This window comes from Anolis carolinensis, chromosome 6 (assembly GCF_035594765.1).
Source record: "Anolis carolinensis isolate JA03-04 chromosome 6, rAnoCar3.1.pri, whole genome shotgun sequence".
In the NCBI taxonomy this organism is placed as follows: domain Eukaryota; kingdom Metazoa; phylum Chordata; class Lepidosauria; order Squamata; family Dactyloidae; genus Anolis; species Anolis carolinensis.
The window spans coordinates 8,179,691-8,193,899 of NC_085846.1; the positions used below are offsets into that span (position 1 = coordinate 8,179,691).

The 14,209-nt window shown below is 43.9% G+C and overlaps 1 protein-coding gene across 1 annotated transcript; it reads left to right on the plus strand.

The window, feature by feature from the left end:
- Positions 1-2,572: 2,572 nt before the first annotated feature.
- On the plus strand, positions 2,573-10,758 carry ppp1r3e (protein phosphatase 1 regulatory subunit 3E). The gene is made up of 2 exons (XM_003228618.4): positions 2,573-6,639; positions 8,744-10,758. Exons 1-2 carry the CDS (start codon positions 6,187-6,189, stop codon positions 9,221-9,223), a joined length of 933 nt encoding a protein of 310 aa, XP_003228666.1. The 5' UTR covers positions 2,573-6,186; the 3' UTR covers positions 9,224-10,758.
- The last annotated feature ends 3,451 nt before the right edge of the window (positions 10,759-14,209 follow it).

The following is a 14,209-nucleotide window of genomic DNA, read 5'->3' on the forward strand; positions in this document are numbered from 1 at the left end:
TTTTCATATATCCTGCTGTCATATCAGGCATCCCCCATTCTGTCTCTTTACATTTCATTTTTTCTGCCTAAGGGAAGCTTTTTGCATTTGTCCTTGTTGAACTTTTGTTAGTTTCGGCCAATTTCTCTCGAGTCTGTTGGGATCGTTTTGAATTCTGCTCCTGTCTTCTGCAGTATTGGCTCTCCCAATTTGGTGTCGTCTGCAAACTTGATGATCATGCCTTCTAACCCTTCATCTAAGTCAATGATGGGCAACCTTTTGCACTTGGTGTGTCAAAATTCACCAGAAACCTAACATGACTTGGGTGGTGTGTCACTTTGAGAAAAAAAAACCCATAATTTTGCAATATGTATAGTTTAAATAACAAAAATGTATAATTGTAATGTATAACTGTATTTAACAAATCAAAAACTATTTACTACAGTAGAGTCTCACTTATCCAAGCCTCGCTTATCCAAGCCTCTGGATAATCCAAGCCATTTTTGTAGTCAATGTTTTCAATATATCGTGATATTTTGGTGCTAAATTCGTAAATACAGTAATTACAACATAACATTACTATGTATTGAACTACTTTTTCTGTCAAATTTGTTGTCTAACATGATGTTTTGGCGCTTAATTTGTAAAATCATAACCTAATTTGATGTTTAATAGGCTTTTCCTTAATGCTTCCTTATTATCCAACATATTTGCTTATCCAACATTCTGCCGGCCCGTTTATGTTGGATAAGTGAGACTCTACTGTATTTCCATGTACAACAATCTATGGTACCTCTTGCAGTTTCCACCCTGCTTTCTCTCTATTCTAGTTTCAATGTAGTCATGAATAATGAATAATAGAATAATAATATAATAGTAATAATATGATAAAATAATAATAGAATAATAATAGAATGATATAATATATATATAAATGTAATGTGCATAATTCCCGTGGAGTAAACAACAAAACCACTGGACCAAATCACACCAAATTTGGCCACAAAAGACATAGTCACCCAATCAATCTGCATGCGGCAGCGTGTCAGCAAAAATGACTAGGCGTGTCAGTGCTGAGACGCGTGTCATAGGTTGGCCATCACTGATCTAAGTCATGAATCAAGATCCTAAACAGAACCGGGCCCAGGACAGAACCCTGCTTATGGCACTCCATTCATCACTTCTTTCCAGGATGAAGAGGAAGCATTGGGGAGAATCACCTTTCGGTTTGTTCACTTAACTAATTACAGATCCACCTAGCCTAGTTTTGCCTAGGCTGAGGCTGAGGCTAAAAGGCTTGTGATAGAATTGGCAGATGAGGAAGGCATTCCATAACTCCGGCTCCAGACACTGTTTATAAATCCTTTGTTAATAACGTTCCCCAGGAGAGGAGTCGCTTTGGGAGTTTCATCTCGCATAATGTTTTGTGGCAATGTCTGCCAGTTCAGGAGTTTCACTAATATGGAGACTAAGAATAGAGGCTTAAGGTGCCTCTCCAAGGCAAAAGCGGAGAGTGAAAGGCCCCATGAGGTAATCTGGATTCAGAAACCGGGTTGTATGACAGTGTAGATCCATTCAGAGAAAGAAACAGGATTATAAAAGTGGCTGAAACAGTGGGATGGTAGAGCATTAACTGGGACTTCCCTGCCAAATGGAACCTTTTGGACCAAACTAGAATGCTCAGGATGGATTTACATTGCCATATAATCCAGTTTCCGAATCCAGATTATCTGCTTTGAACTGCATTATATGAGTCCACACTGCCATATAAGATAGTTCAAAGGAGATATTGTGGATTCAGAAACTGAATTATATGGCAGTATATTTATCTGACTTGGATTATATGGCAGTGCCTTTATCTGAGGCCCCTTCTACACTGCCATATAGTCCAGATTGTCAAATCAGATAACCAACATTATCTGCTTTGAATTGAATTATGTGAGTCTACATTGCAATATAATCTGGTTCAAAGCAGATGATCTGGATTTTATATGGCAGTGTAGAAGGGATCCGATTGAAAGTCAAAGGATGCATCTACACTGTAGAATTTGTCAGAGTAATTTGCAGCGCAGCAGCAGTTGGATGGAATCAGTGGAACACAGAACGAAGTGACACCAAGACTTTAGTAAAACTATATACAAAGTTTTACTGTAAGCAGTAATAATCAAGACAAACAGACTTGCAGACAAACACAGGACTTGACTTTCACTCTAGGCAGACAGCACTCAACTCAGAACGGATGCAATCAGTAATGCACACATACTTGTGTCTGGACACTCCTCCCTGGTTCCAGCCACACATCAAGGTCATCACAGCTTCTTAGTAATTAACTCTTTCCAAACTATAGTACACTCTGGATGATGCAATCAGTATGCAATACAGACAAGACACAAATTTCATTTAAACACTACCAATACACAAATCCCACATAAACAGAAATTAAGGCAGTTTGACCCCACTTTCACTGCCATGGCTCGATGTTATGGAATCCTGGGAGCCGTAGTTTGGTGAGGCCCCAGTCCTCTTTGTCAGAGAAGTCTGAAGACCTTGCCATACTACAGCTCCCAGGATTCCAAAGCATTGAGTTGTAGTAGTTAAAGTGGTGTCGAACTGCATTACGTCTATAGTGTAGATTCAACTGAAGTCAGCTAAGAAGGCAGGAGGAAGCCATGCTCTCCTCCAAATATTTAATAGCCCTTGATAATACGTTATTGAGTGATATTGACTTTGCCAGGGCTATTAAGGCAACCCTTTGTCCAAACTGCAACATTAGAAGCATAAAATGAATTTAATTGAGTGATTCATGGTTATATAACCCAAACCTCCGAAGTTTATGACTGTTTCTCTTACAGCCACCTTTCCTGGAGAGGAAACTGATAGAAAGAAAACTCTGGATGCATCCACACTAGAATTAATGCAGTTTGACACCACTTTTGCCACACTGGCTCAGTGCTATGGGGCCGTGGGAGTTGTCATTTTCCAAGGTCTTCTGCCTTCTCTACAAAGAGTGCTGATGCTTCAACAGTATCTTCCAGGTTAGCACTGACCATGGCAGCAAAAGTGAAGTCAAACTGCATTTATTCTCAAGTGTAGATGCACCCACCATTGGATTTGTTCTTTAGGGGCTCAGCTCTGCCTTTGCCTGTGAGCGATAGCAGAACATTGGTGAAAGTGCTGGAATGCTTCTCCGCTGTAGACCATCTGCTGCATCACTGACCACAAATAAAGCTTACCTTACAGTGATAATGTGCCTCCATGTTCAGGACTGAATGGAGTCTTGGTGAGGCCTGGAACTGAGCCCAGTTTCAGAACAGAGCTCTGTATGTGGGTAGATGGGTGGGGGTTATGTTTGGATCAGAAAGATGGAATAAATGTGAGTAGGAGGTATTTTTCAGATGTCGCTTCAAATTAAGGAAGGCAGATTGAATTCGGGGTGCATCTATATTGCAAAATTAATGCAGTTTGGGGAGGCTGTAGTCTGGGGAGGCACCAGCACTCTTTAGCAGAGAAGGCCAAAGATGTTGTAAAACTTCGACTCAATTCCATCACATTGAGCCATGCCAGTTAAAGTGGTGTCAAACTGCATTAATTCTACCATTTAGATCAGTCAGTCAGTCTGTGATAAGGTCCATTCCTAGGCATGGATGGGCAGACTGGCACATCTCAGTTTAAATTAGGGCTGATGAATAAAGTGCATGGGTCAGATAAGTAGGGCAAAATAAGATGGGGAAAATAAACTTAGGGCGGAAAACAACAGTAAAGTGCCAGGACAGATTTCAAATCTTAATAGGAGCCAGGTTGTTAGGGGATTGTCTGATCAAATGCACATCGGAACATCCATTTTTTAGATCTTTACGGAAGATAGAGCAGGTGGGTGCTAGCCTAATCTCCCCATGAAGGGAATTCCAGAGTCGGGGAGCCACCACAGAGAAGGCCCCCTCCTGCGTCCTCACCAGCCTTGCTTGTGATGGGGAGGAAGCAAGAGAAGAGCCTCCCCAGGAGATCTTAGAGATCACACAGGTTCATAGGGGAAGACGCGGTCACGAAGATAGGCTGGTCCCGAACCATTTAGGGCTTTCTAGGTGTTAACCTGCACCTTGAATTGGGACCAGAAACTTATCGGCAGCCAGTGGAGCTGTAACTGGCTCCTGTTCAAAGCCTGGCTGCTGATCTTTGAACCAGTTGTAGTTTCCGAGCCGTCTTCAAAGGCAGCCCCATGTAGAGTACATTACAGTAGTCCAGTCTGGAGGTAACTAAAGCATGGGCCACCTTGGTCAAGTCAGACTTCTTGAGGTACGGTCACAGCTGGTGCACAAGCTTTAATTGTGCAAAGGCCCTCCCAGCCACTGCCATCACCTGAGCCTCAAGCGTCAGTGCTGAATCTAGGAGGACCCCCAGACTGCGGACCTGTGTCTTCAAGGGAGTGTAACCACACTGAGCACAGGTTGCCACAGCAGACACAAGCAGACACAAACGTAATAGAAGCCGAGTGAGAAGCTATGGCAATGGCAGCCTTGAGATCTTTCAGGAGCGTAATTGAATATAGGGGAGTGATGTGATGTGGTTGCCTTTCCTCCTCCCTTTCTGTTTACAGAGATGGAGCGAGAATAAAGCCATAAGCCCATTTAACCCTTTTGTTCTGGCCCAAGCGATGAGGCAGGCGGGGAGGGGATCTTAAGGGGATGGAGAGTGCACCAGGCCTGATCCATTATTCATGACCGGATGCCTGCAGTTTTCTCGATAATTCATATACACAGAGACGCTCTTGGGCACCTGGTTAACACGGCACGAAGCCAAGAAAACATCTCCGCCGTGGTGAAAAACTCCATCTCTTCTCCCACTGATGGGTTTCCACTTTCCTTCCAAGTCCTATTGGTTGTCTGTCTTGCCGGTTTTTAATATTCATTATTTTCCCCCTTCTTATATCCTAATATCCCAGTTTGGGGTTGCCATTTCCAATCTGTTTCAGATCTCACCCGCTGCCCCTTTCCCTGACCAGTGTGAGGCATTTGGCTTTCTGGCTCTCTCATAATCCATTAGTTCCATTTTCTCTCCTGAATAATTCATCCCTCCCCTTTGGAAATCTCTTTAAACATGTCTTCCTTTTTGGGTACATCGTGTCCTTGGCACCTGGAAGGGGGTGAGGTGTCCTTTTGCTCAGTGTTAATAAAAGCTCCAGGTTTCTGGACACAAAGACTTTCCCATTTGCTTAGGTCTCGCCATCTGGCCTTGGTTGCTAATCCCTAGGAGAGCTCTTCCTTGGAGCAGCATCTGGAAGGGCCAGGAGATTTGAAGGAGCAGCTACTCTAATAATTATGGTAATATCTGAGTCACCTTTGCCTGGACCACATTGAATATGAAGCTAGCAAGCCAGTGAGCTGGGGAGCTATCCAAAAAGGAGTGCAAGGGGTAAACAGCCTCTTTCCTGAGAGAGACAAGAGAGGAAATATCTAGGATGCATTGACGTGGAAGTATTGCAATCGCCAAATGAGAAGAGGAGGAAGACTCCATGGAGATAGTCCTCCTGTATAGAGAATGTCTGCATTTCTATTATTATAAGTCAGTCGAGTAGAGTGAAAGGAAATGAGACAAGCAGATAGGAGACCTCACTGACCAAGTACTAGAAGGCAGGAGAGCGGAAAAGATAAACGGAGGCCACCCCGTTGGATCAATACAGCCAGACAACAGCACGGATGGAATAGTAATAAAAGACACCGTGTTTCCAAAAGGCACAGCGACAGAATGAAAAAATAAGACAGAAGGGAGGGGAATCGCCAAAAGGAAAAAAAGACAACGGAGACGTAGAGCAAAAGCTCAGCTTGGCTGGATCGGCTGATGGAAACCAACACGTTCACTAAGCTGGTGAAGGGACAGCAAGAACAAAAGTGATCCACAGACGAACTCAAAATCCTGCAGACCATTTGAAGGGTGGTGCAGACAGAACCATCGGCAGCAATGGTGTGACGAGAGAGACTACCAGACATCCAAAGACTGAGAAGCAGAAGGGGATTGCCAAGGTGGAGCATCCTTTTCCTCCCCAAATGGAACCATAGGACTCTTCATCCCAGGCAGAAGGAGCAGCTCTGACTGGCAGACAGAAAAATAACTCTTCACTTGATTCTTTCGGCTGCAGGGTCAGAAGGTGAATCTTGCCCTGCTTGGACTGTGTCAAAATAGCCAAGAGCTACTAAGGACACCAGCTTCTCCATGGCCTGTGCCCCACCATCACCTCTCACCCCTGGCAATATCCCCCGCAACCTCAGCTACATCGCAGGCCTCTATGAGCGTGCCTACTACCGCACCGCCCGCCCAAGCCTGGCCGAGGACTCGGGCACCGAAGGCTCTGAATCGGAGTCGGAGGGCAGGCCCCGGAGCCGGCCACGCAGGCGCCGGCACCTCTTTGGGGGCCCCAAGAGGAGGGGAAGGCGCCGGACCCGCTCGGCCCCAGCCCGGGGCAGGAGCAGGGGGCCCTCACGAAGCCGCAGCCCAGGGACACGCAAGAGGGTCCGCTTCGCCGACTCCCTGGGCCTCGAGTTGACCAGCGTCCGGCAGTTCTGGCCCAACGATCTTCCACAAGTGCCGGAGCGTGTCCACACCCAGCTGAGGCGGGATTCACTCAGCCATTTCGCCCCTTGCCTGCCTTTTTGCCCACCAGTAAAGGTAATGGTGTTATCTGGGGGAGGGAGGGATGAATTCGGGATTGCATTGGGAGGTGGTGTAAATTGAAAAAGAGAGGAGGAAGACCTTTTCCCACAATTTCCAGGCTCCTTCATGGGCCCTACTGTCTTGGATATTCTGGGACATATTACTATATATGTGTGTGTGGTGTTTCCTTCTTTGGAGGTTTTTAAGCAGAGGCTGAACGGCCATCTGTCAGGAGGGCTTTGATTGTGTGTTCTTGCACTGCAGGGGGCTGGAATGGATGACCCTTGGGTCTCTTCCAATGCTATGATTCTATGATTATACATATACACAGATGATTATATAAATTCCTGTTCCAATAGTCTAGAAGCCTTAGTTCCATATTCATTCATTTGTACAAGACAAAAACTGTCATCTCCAACTGTCCCAATTAGTATTCTGTTGTCCCACTTTTTAGCTGCTCTTAAAATGCCCTAGCTTCTCTCTCTTCCTTTCACTTCAGTCTTCGTCCTCAGCTTATTTTATCTGCTGCAAAGAGCAAAAGTAGTTTGTGCTTGGTTATCCCAGAAGAAGAAACAGGAGCGGAGAAGTTAGAATCTTGCCTTTCCTATATGGTTAAGGCAATCGCTTCAGTCTCTCCTAGATTGACTGTTCTTCCCTCCTAACAGGGAAGTTCTAGTGCTTCCCCAAGCTGCAAATCCTACAATAGCCATGGCATTTAAAGTGGCATCAAAACGCTTTAATTGCACTGTTTGACAGAATAATTTTTATGTGCCTCTATTGACCACGTGGGGATGCTGTTGTAACCTAGGTTCTGTGAAACCAAAATGAAGACCTTAAGATAATTTCCCAAACTTCTAGGATTTCTGCAGTATTCTTTTTTGCTCTAGAATGCCCAATGTTGAGTAACATTTCACCAAACCTGTTTTTTTAGACTCAAGTTGACATCCCAGAGATTTCAGGACATTTCAGGATTGAATCCATTTTGCATGAATGCAACTGTAAGGATTGCAACCGGTATCCACCAACTTTACTTTAATTGAGAAGATAGGCAAGATCATTCTTATCAAAGGGTCTGATATTTCTGCTGTTTAATGCCAAATGCCTTAAATATTTACTAATCTATACCTACATCTGAAATGTTAGCATGTATCAGAAACAAAATTAACTCATAAGATATCCAGTAAACCTGGATCATCCAAATGTCAAAAATGTCAAATGAGATATAAAATGTATAAAAATTTCATATACAGTAGAGTCTCACTTATCCAAGCTAAATGGGCCGGCAGAAGCTTGGATAAGCGAATATCTTGTATAATAAGGAGGGATTAAGAAAAAGCCTATTAAACATCAAATTAGGTTATGATTTTACAAATTAAGTGCCAAAACATCATGCTATACAACAAATTTAACAGAAAAAGTAGTTCAATACGCAGTAATGTTATGTTGTAATTACGGTATTTACGAATTTAGCACCAAAATATCATGATATATTGAAAACATTGACTACAAAAATGGCTTGGATAATCCAGAAGTTTGGATAAGCGAGGCTTGGATAAGTAAGACTGTATAATCCAGAGTTTTGAAATGTTATTCATTGTGTATTGATTTTACCCCTTATTATCCTACTCCCTTTAGATATTATTATAACCACTGTTTTACTTTTAATAACATTTCTCTAATTCATAAATGCAACAGATGACATTTGCCCCCATCGTCACTGTGAAAAAGTAATAAGCAAGTCCCAGTCTTTCTGGAAATTGGTCATGGATTTTTCCTTGATCAGCAGCGTCGGTTTGTCTGTCTCAGCGAAATCTCAGATCTTCATTGGCCATTCTTCTTACATTGGGATAACTGCCATAGTTCCTTTCATTTCTGTGCATATATGATTCTTGCTACAGTTATCATATACTGCATTGTAGTAATCTTCCATGTTTCTAGGTGGTCATCCAGCATTCCTGAACATTCCTGACTCCAACCTTAACATCTTTTGCCATCATATGTATTTGAGTCCAATATTTCTGGGCCCTTTTTGGGCTAGTAAAATTAAAGGAACTTTGCCATTTCTCGCTTAGGGCCTGTTTTCAAGTTCTGATCCTCTCCCTGTCATTTCTCTTCCCAGGATCCTTTGAGCCTTCAGTGCCTGCTAGAACCCACCTTCCTGGATCCCCTAAGCATGCCGGATTTCTCCCAACGCCTCCTGGCCCAATGTGTGTTGCTGGAAGGAGCCCGTGCCGAGGGATCCTGTGTATCCGGCACCATCCGGGTGCTCAACTTGGCCTATGAGAAACGGGTCTCCGTCCGTTACACATGGGACTACTGGGCCACCAAGCATGATGCCCGGGCCTCCTACGCCGCCCCTGCGGGACGGGGCCGAGACCATGCCGACCGCTTTGCCTTCCGTTTGCTGCTGCCCGTCCCGCTCCCTCCAGGGGTCTTTCTGGAGTTTGCCCTGTGCTACCTGGTGGGTGGGAAGGAGTTTTGGGACAACAACGAAGGTCGAAACTATTCCTTCCGTCCCCCACCTTGTGTGGATGAGGAAGAGGAGCCTCCCAGTCCCACTCAGGATTGCTGTGAGACGGGATGGATACACTTCCTCTAAGAAGGAAGGAGTGATGTCCATCCACAAAAACACTAAGATGGAGGAGGAAGCCGGGGGAAGGGGGAAGGGACAAGGGAAGGGGGAAGTTTCCAAAAACTCAAGAATTAAGATGGTGTGATAGCTCTCCTATCCACAGCTTGAACCCTTGGCTTCTATTGGTCACCTTAGGCACATCTACAATGCAGAATAAATGTGGCTTGACCCCTTTTGATTGCCATGGCTCAATGCTATCAAATCATGGGAACTGTCATTTTACAAGGTCTTTAGCCTTCTCTGCAAAATGACATGAGCACCTCACTAAGCTATAACTTCTGTGCTTCCATAGCATTGAGGCATGCCAGTTAGAGTGGTGTCAAACTGCATTATTTCTACAGTGTAGACACACCCCTTGTCATTTTAGCCTTAAGATCTCTTCCCAGGAACTGACCAGACAAGCAAGATCCACTCTGATAAAGTATGATGGCATCATTGCTGATCAATACATCAAATTACCAGGAAACAAAATAGTGAAGATTGATGGTCTGACAAATAAAACAGGCATCTAGCCTTATGTTTGTTAAACACACAGGACACTTGAAACACTTGTTTCAAACAAAGGATACATTTAGTTTGGAACTGATGCATTCCATCAATTCATTGATGCATTGGGTTATTGTGTGTTTTCCAGGCTATATGGCCATGTTCCAGAAGTATTCTCTCCTGACATTTCGCCCACATCTATGGCAGGCATCCTCAGAGGTTGTGAGATATACCTCACAACCTCTGAAAATGCCTGCCATAGATGTGGGCGAAATGTCAGGAGAGAATACTTCTATGGCAGGCATCCTCAGAGGTTGTGAGATATACCTCACAACCTCTGAAAATGCCTGCCATAGATGTGGGCGAAATGTCAGGAGAGAATACTTCTGGAACGTGGTCATACAGCCCGGAAAACACACAAGCCTGTGATTCTGGCCATGAAAGCCTTCGACAACACATTGATGCATTAGTTATGGAACTGATGCAGCTGACACCACTTGTTAAGTGCCATGGCTCAATGCTTTGGAATCAAGAGAGTTGTAGCTTTACAAATAGTTTTGCCTGGTACATCTACAAATCTCAGGATTCCATGGCATTGAGCCACAGAAGTTAAAGTGGAATCAAACTAAATTACTTCTACAGTGTAGATGCATCCCATTGTTTGCCAGTGAAATGGCAACAGGAAATGGGCATCTAAGTCTCCTGTGGGAGGGAGTTCCATTGGGAGCAGCCACTAAAAAGACCCTCTTGTGCTCACAAAATATTTGGCAGGGATAAGTGTTCTATAGCTATCCTGGATCCAAAGGCCCTTCCAGAAAGGCCCTATATGCCAGGATCTGCTCCCAGGTTTTCTGTTTATCCCAGGTTATCTGGCAGTGTGCGGACTCATATAATCCAGTTTAAAGTAGAAAACCTGGAATCAGATCCTGGGATATAGGGCCTGTTTGGAAGGGTCCCAAGTCCCTGTGGTATCTCATTTGTGCCTTAATGTGAAATGGAGTAAGCTAAATGGATAAGGAAGGAAGGAACTAAGACTTTGGTGAAAAGGAAAAACAATGTTTTCCACTGCCATTGAGGAGCGGACTTTCTTGTGCCACCGCATCCTCAATCGTACTTAAAAACACAGGTTATCATTTCCGAGAACTCATTTACACATATTACCATCGTCCTCTTGCATGAATACATGGGAAACGTGGAATGTATGAATGTGATATGTTTGTATTGATATTTCATCTTACATGTTCTGAACTAGCTGCTTTTTTCTAATGTTATTCGTATTATTCCTTGCGCATGTTTTCCATCCGGATAGTGTGGGCTGCTTCGTAACTACTTACGAACTAACTATTTTTCCAAATAGAGAAAGAAAAGAAAAAATAAGAAGAAAGGGGATTTTGTGTGTGAAAATGGATGCGTGGTTTAGCAATCTGTCCCTTGATGTGAAACCAGCGAATGCTTGTACCAGGTTAATGCGCAACAATGTCAATGTGCATCAGATGTCTCAGATTTCATATCCCAAAATGTGTTACAGTGGATCTGGGAATTAACAGGTTTAAGACATTGTTTTTTTAAAGGGATGATCAGATTATTTCGGAAGACATTTCTAAACTCAGCTTAAGCGGCTGAGGGGGAAAAGGAAAAGTCCTGAGGCTGTTAGGAATGGTGGGAATTGAAGTCCAAAACATCTGGACGGCCCAAGTTTGCCCGTGCCTGGTGTAGATGCACCTAAAGTGATGGAATTATGTGATGTTGTTACACCCTTAGACATTGGGTTTAGACAGATACTGGATATGGTCTAATCTGCATTTGCGCTTCTATGTAACCATGTAATGCCATCCATGAAAGAAAGTTTACATTTATGATTGTAACTAATCAATACAGCAGGAAGGATGATTTGTCTGAAAAACCAAAGAAATAAAACAGTGGAGAAAAAAATACCAGACTGAAATGATTTCAACAGCTAGTTCACCTGACGTATACATACACATATATGTATGTCCCCAGGCAGGAAGATGCCAGGCTCTGAAGCTGCCAGGCCATTCAATGCTAATCAAGGTGGCCAGTTGCAACATTCACACTTGCCTCGAACAGACAACAGTTCTTTCTCCCACCCTGGACATTATTCCACAGATAGATAGATAGATAGATTCGCAGAGTTGGAAGAGACCTCACGGGCCATCCCGTCCAACCCCCAACCAAGAAGCAGGAAAATCTCATTCAAAGCATATAAGATAGATAGATATCCCACTTGCCTAGTTTTCATCAAACATCACAACGTCTGAGGATGCCTGCCATAGATGTGGGTGAAACATCAGGAGAGAATGCTTCTGGAACATGGCCATACAGCCCGGAAAACTCACAGCAACCCAATGTTTCTAGCCATGAAAGCCTTCAACAGCACATTATACATGCTCTCTTTGCCTCCGTTAACAAAACACCATTTTTAAACATTATTTTATTAATTATTTGGCACAAACAATGTATGGTAATATAAAATCAGAAAAATATACATTCAAAAATAATGAACCGTGTCTAGATCTGTATTCCAATGGCAACTTGTGCAAAACAAGTATAACATACTTTACCATTCACTCAAATTCAAGACATTTTCAAAGCAAAATCCATGCAAACAGTTCCTAACTAGAATTATGTGAAAAGCAGTGAAAGAAAGAGAGGCTTGTGGTACTTTTAAAGATCATTTTAGCAAGACTTGTGGGTTATAATGCACTTCATCAGATGTGCTGACGGGGTGCGCTATTCCAGCCTCGGGCAGAAAAGAAACAATTGTTATCACAGGCCTTAAACCTTGAAAAAGGATGGTTTAACACAAGCATCCTGACATTTATACAGTAATATACGGGTCTGCTGAGTTGTTAATTGCCTCTGAAATCGCTGAAGCTTTGAGGCCTGTTCCTGGAGAGATAAGGAAGGCCTGGTGAAAGGAACTTGTGCGAAAGGCAGAACTGAGATCCTGGGCAAACTGAGGATGACTGAAAGGTATGTGTGGTTGTTTGGATGTGCTGGAGACAAGGAGGAAGGGATGATGGAACATGATTTAGCAATAATAAGGGTGGGAAGATACGCAAAAAGATGAGAGGGAGGCTGAAGAGTGCATATGTGGAGACAGACTGGAAAGGAGTTGCATAAAACGAAAGATGGAAAAGGGTAAGAGCAGAGGGAAGAGGGGGCCAGGCTGTGGCGCAGGCTGTTGAGCAGCTGCAATAAATCACTCTGACCATGAGGTCATGAGTTCGAGGCCAGCCCGTGGCGGGGTGAGCACCTGTCAATTAAAAATAAAAAACAGCCCCTGCTCGTTGCTGACCTAGCAACCCGAAAGATAGTTGCATCTATCAAGTAGGAAATAAGGTACCACTTATAAAAAAAAGTGGGGAGGCAAGTTTAACTAATTTATGACCTGGAATGAGGAAGTGCCGTCAGAGTGGATGATGAAGCAGCTGCTCCCCCCTGTGGCCAGAATCAAACATCCCCTCAGGAGAAGTTAAATTGCCTCTGCGTCTGTCTGTCTCAGTCTCTGTTTGATGTGTTTATGGGCATTGAATGTTAGCCCTGTGTGTATAATGTGATCCGCCCTGAGTCCCCTTCGGGGTGAGAAGGGCGGAATATAAATACTGTAAATAATAATAAATAATAATAAAAAAGTAGAAGAGGCTATAAAAGGCAAAGATGGCAGGAAAGGAAAGGCGGGAGGGAAGAAAGAAGGATGGAAGGATATCTATGGATGGATAGTGGTAGATGAGACTGAAAGGCAATTATGGCAAGACAGGAAAGAAGGGAGGATGGATCAAGGTAGAAAAGGCTATAAAACCACGGTATACCACGGTATCCTTCTGGGACACCTGGCAGGAATGGGTCTTGGAGGTACTGTTCGACAGTGGCTCCAATCCTTCCCAGAATGTGTTGTTAGGGGACACCTGCTCGGCCCCAAAGCCATTGTTCTGTGTGGTCCTGCAGGGTTCAGTACTGTCCCCCATGTTGCTTAACATCTACATGAAGCCGCTGGGAGAGATCATCCAGAGTTTTGGAGTTTAATGTAATCTGTATGCAGATGACGTTCAACTCTATCACTCCTTTCAACCTGCTACTAAGGAGGCTGTTCAGGTCCTGAACCAGTGTCTGGCCACTATGACAGTCTGGATTAAAGTGAACAAATTGAAACTGAATCCAGACAAGATAGGTGTATTCCTGGCCAGTCACAAGACAAAATAGGGGATAGGGTTACAGCCTGTGCTGGACAGGGTCACACTCTCCCTGAAGACACAGATTTACAGCTTGGGAATTCTCCTGGACTCATCGCTGAGCATGGAACCCTAGGTTTCGGCAGTGGCCAGGGGAGCATTCACACACTTAAAACTTGTGTACCAGCTGCACCCGTACCTTGGGAGGTCAGACTTGGCCAAGGTAGTCCACACTCTGGTTACATCCTGAATAGACTACTGCAATGTGCTCTAT

What these genes read in the sequence shown, in the direction of transcription:
- ppp1r3e (XM_003228618.4), top strand. Translation starts at nt 6,187, where the DNA reads ATGGCCTGTGCCCCACCATCACCTCTCACCCCTGGCAATATCCCCCGC. An exon ending in CTTTTTGCCCACCAGTAAAG is followed by an intron (nt 6,640 to 8,743) that starts GTAATGGTGTTA and finishes TTCTCTTCCCAG; the next exon opens with GATCCTTTGAGCCTTCAGTG.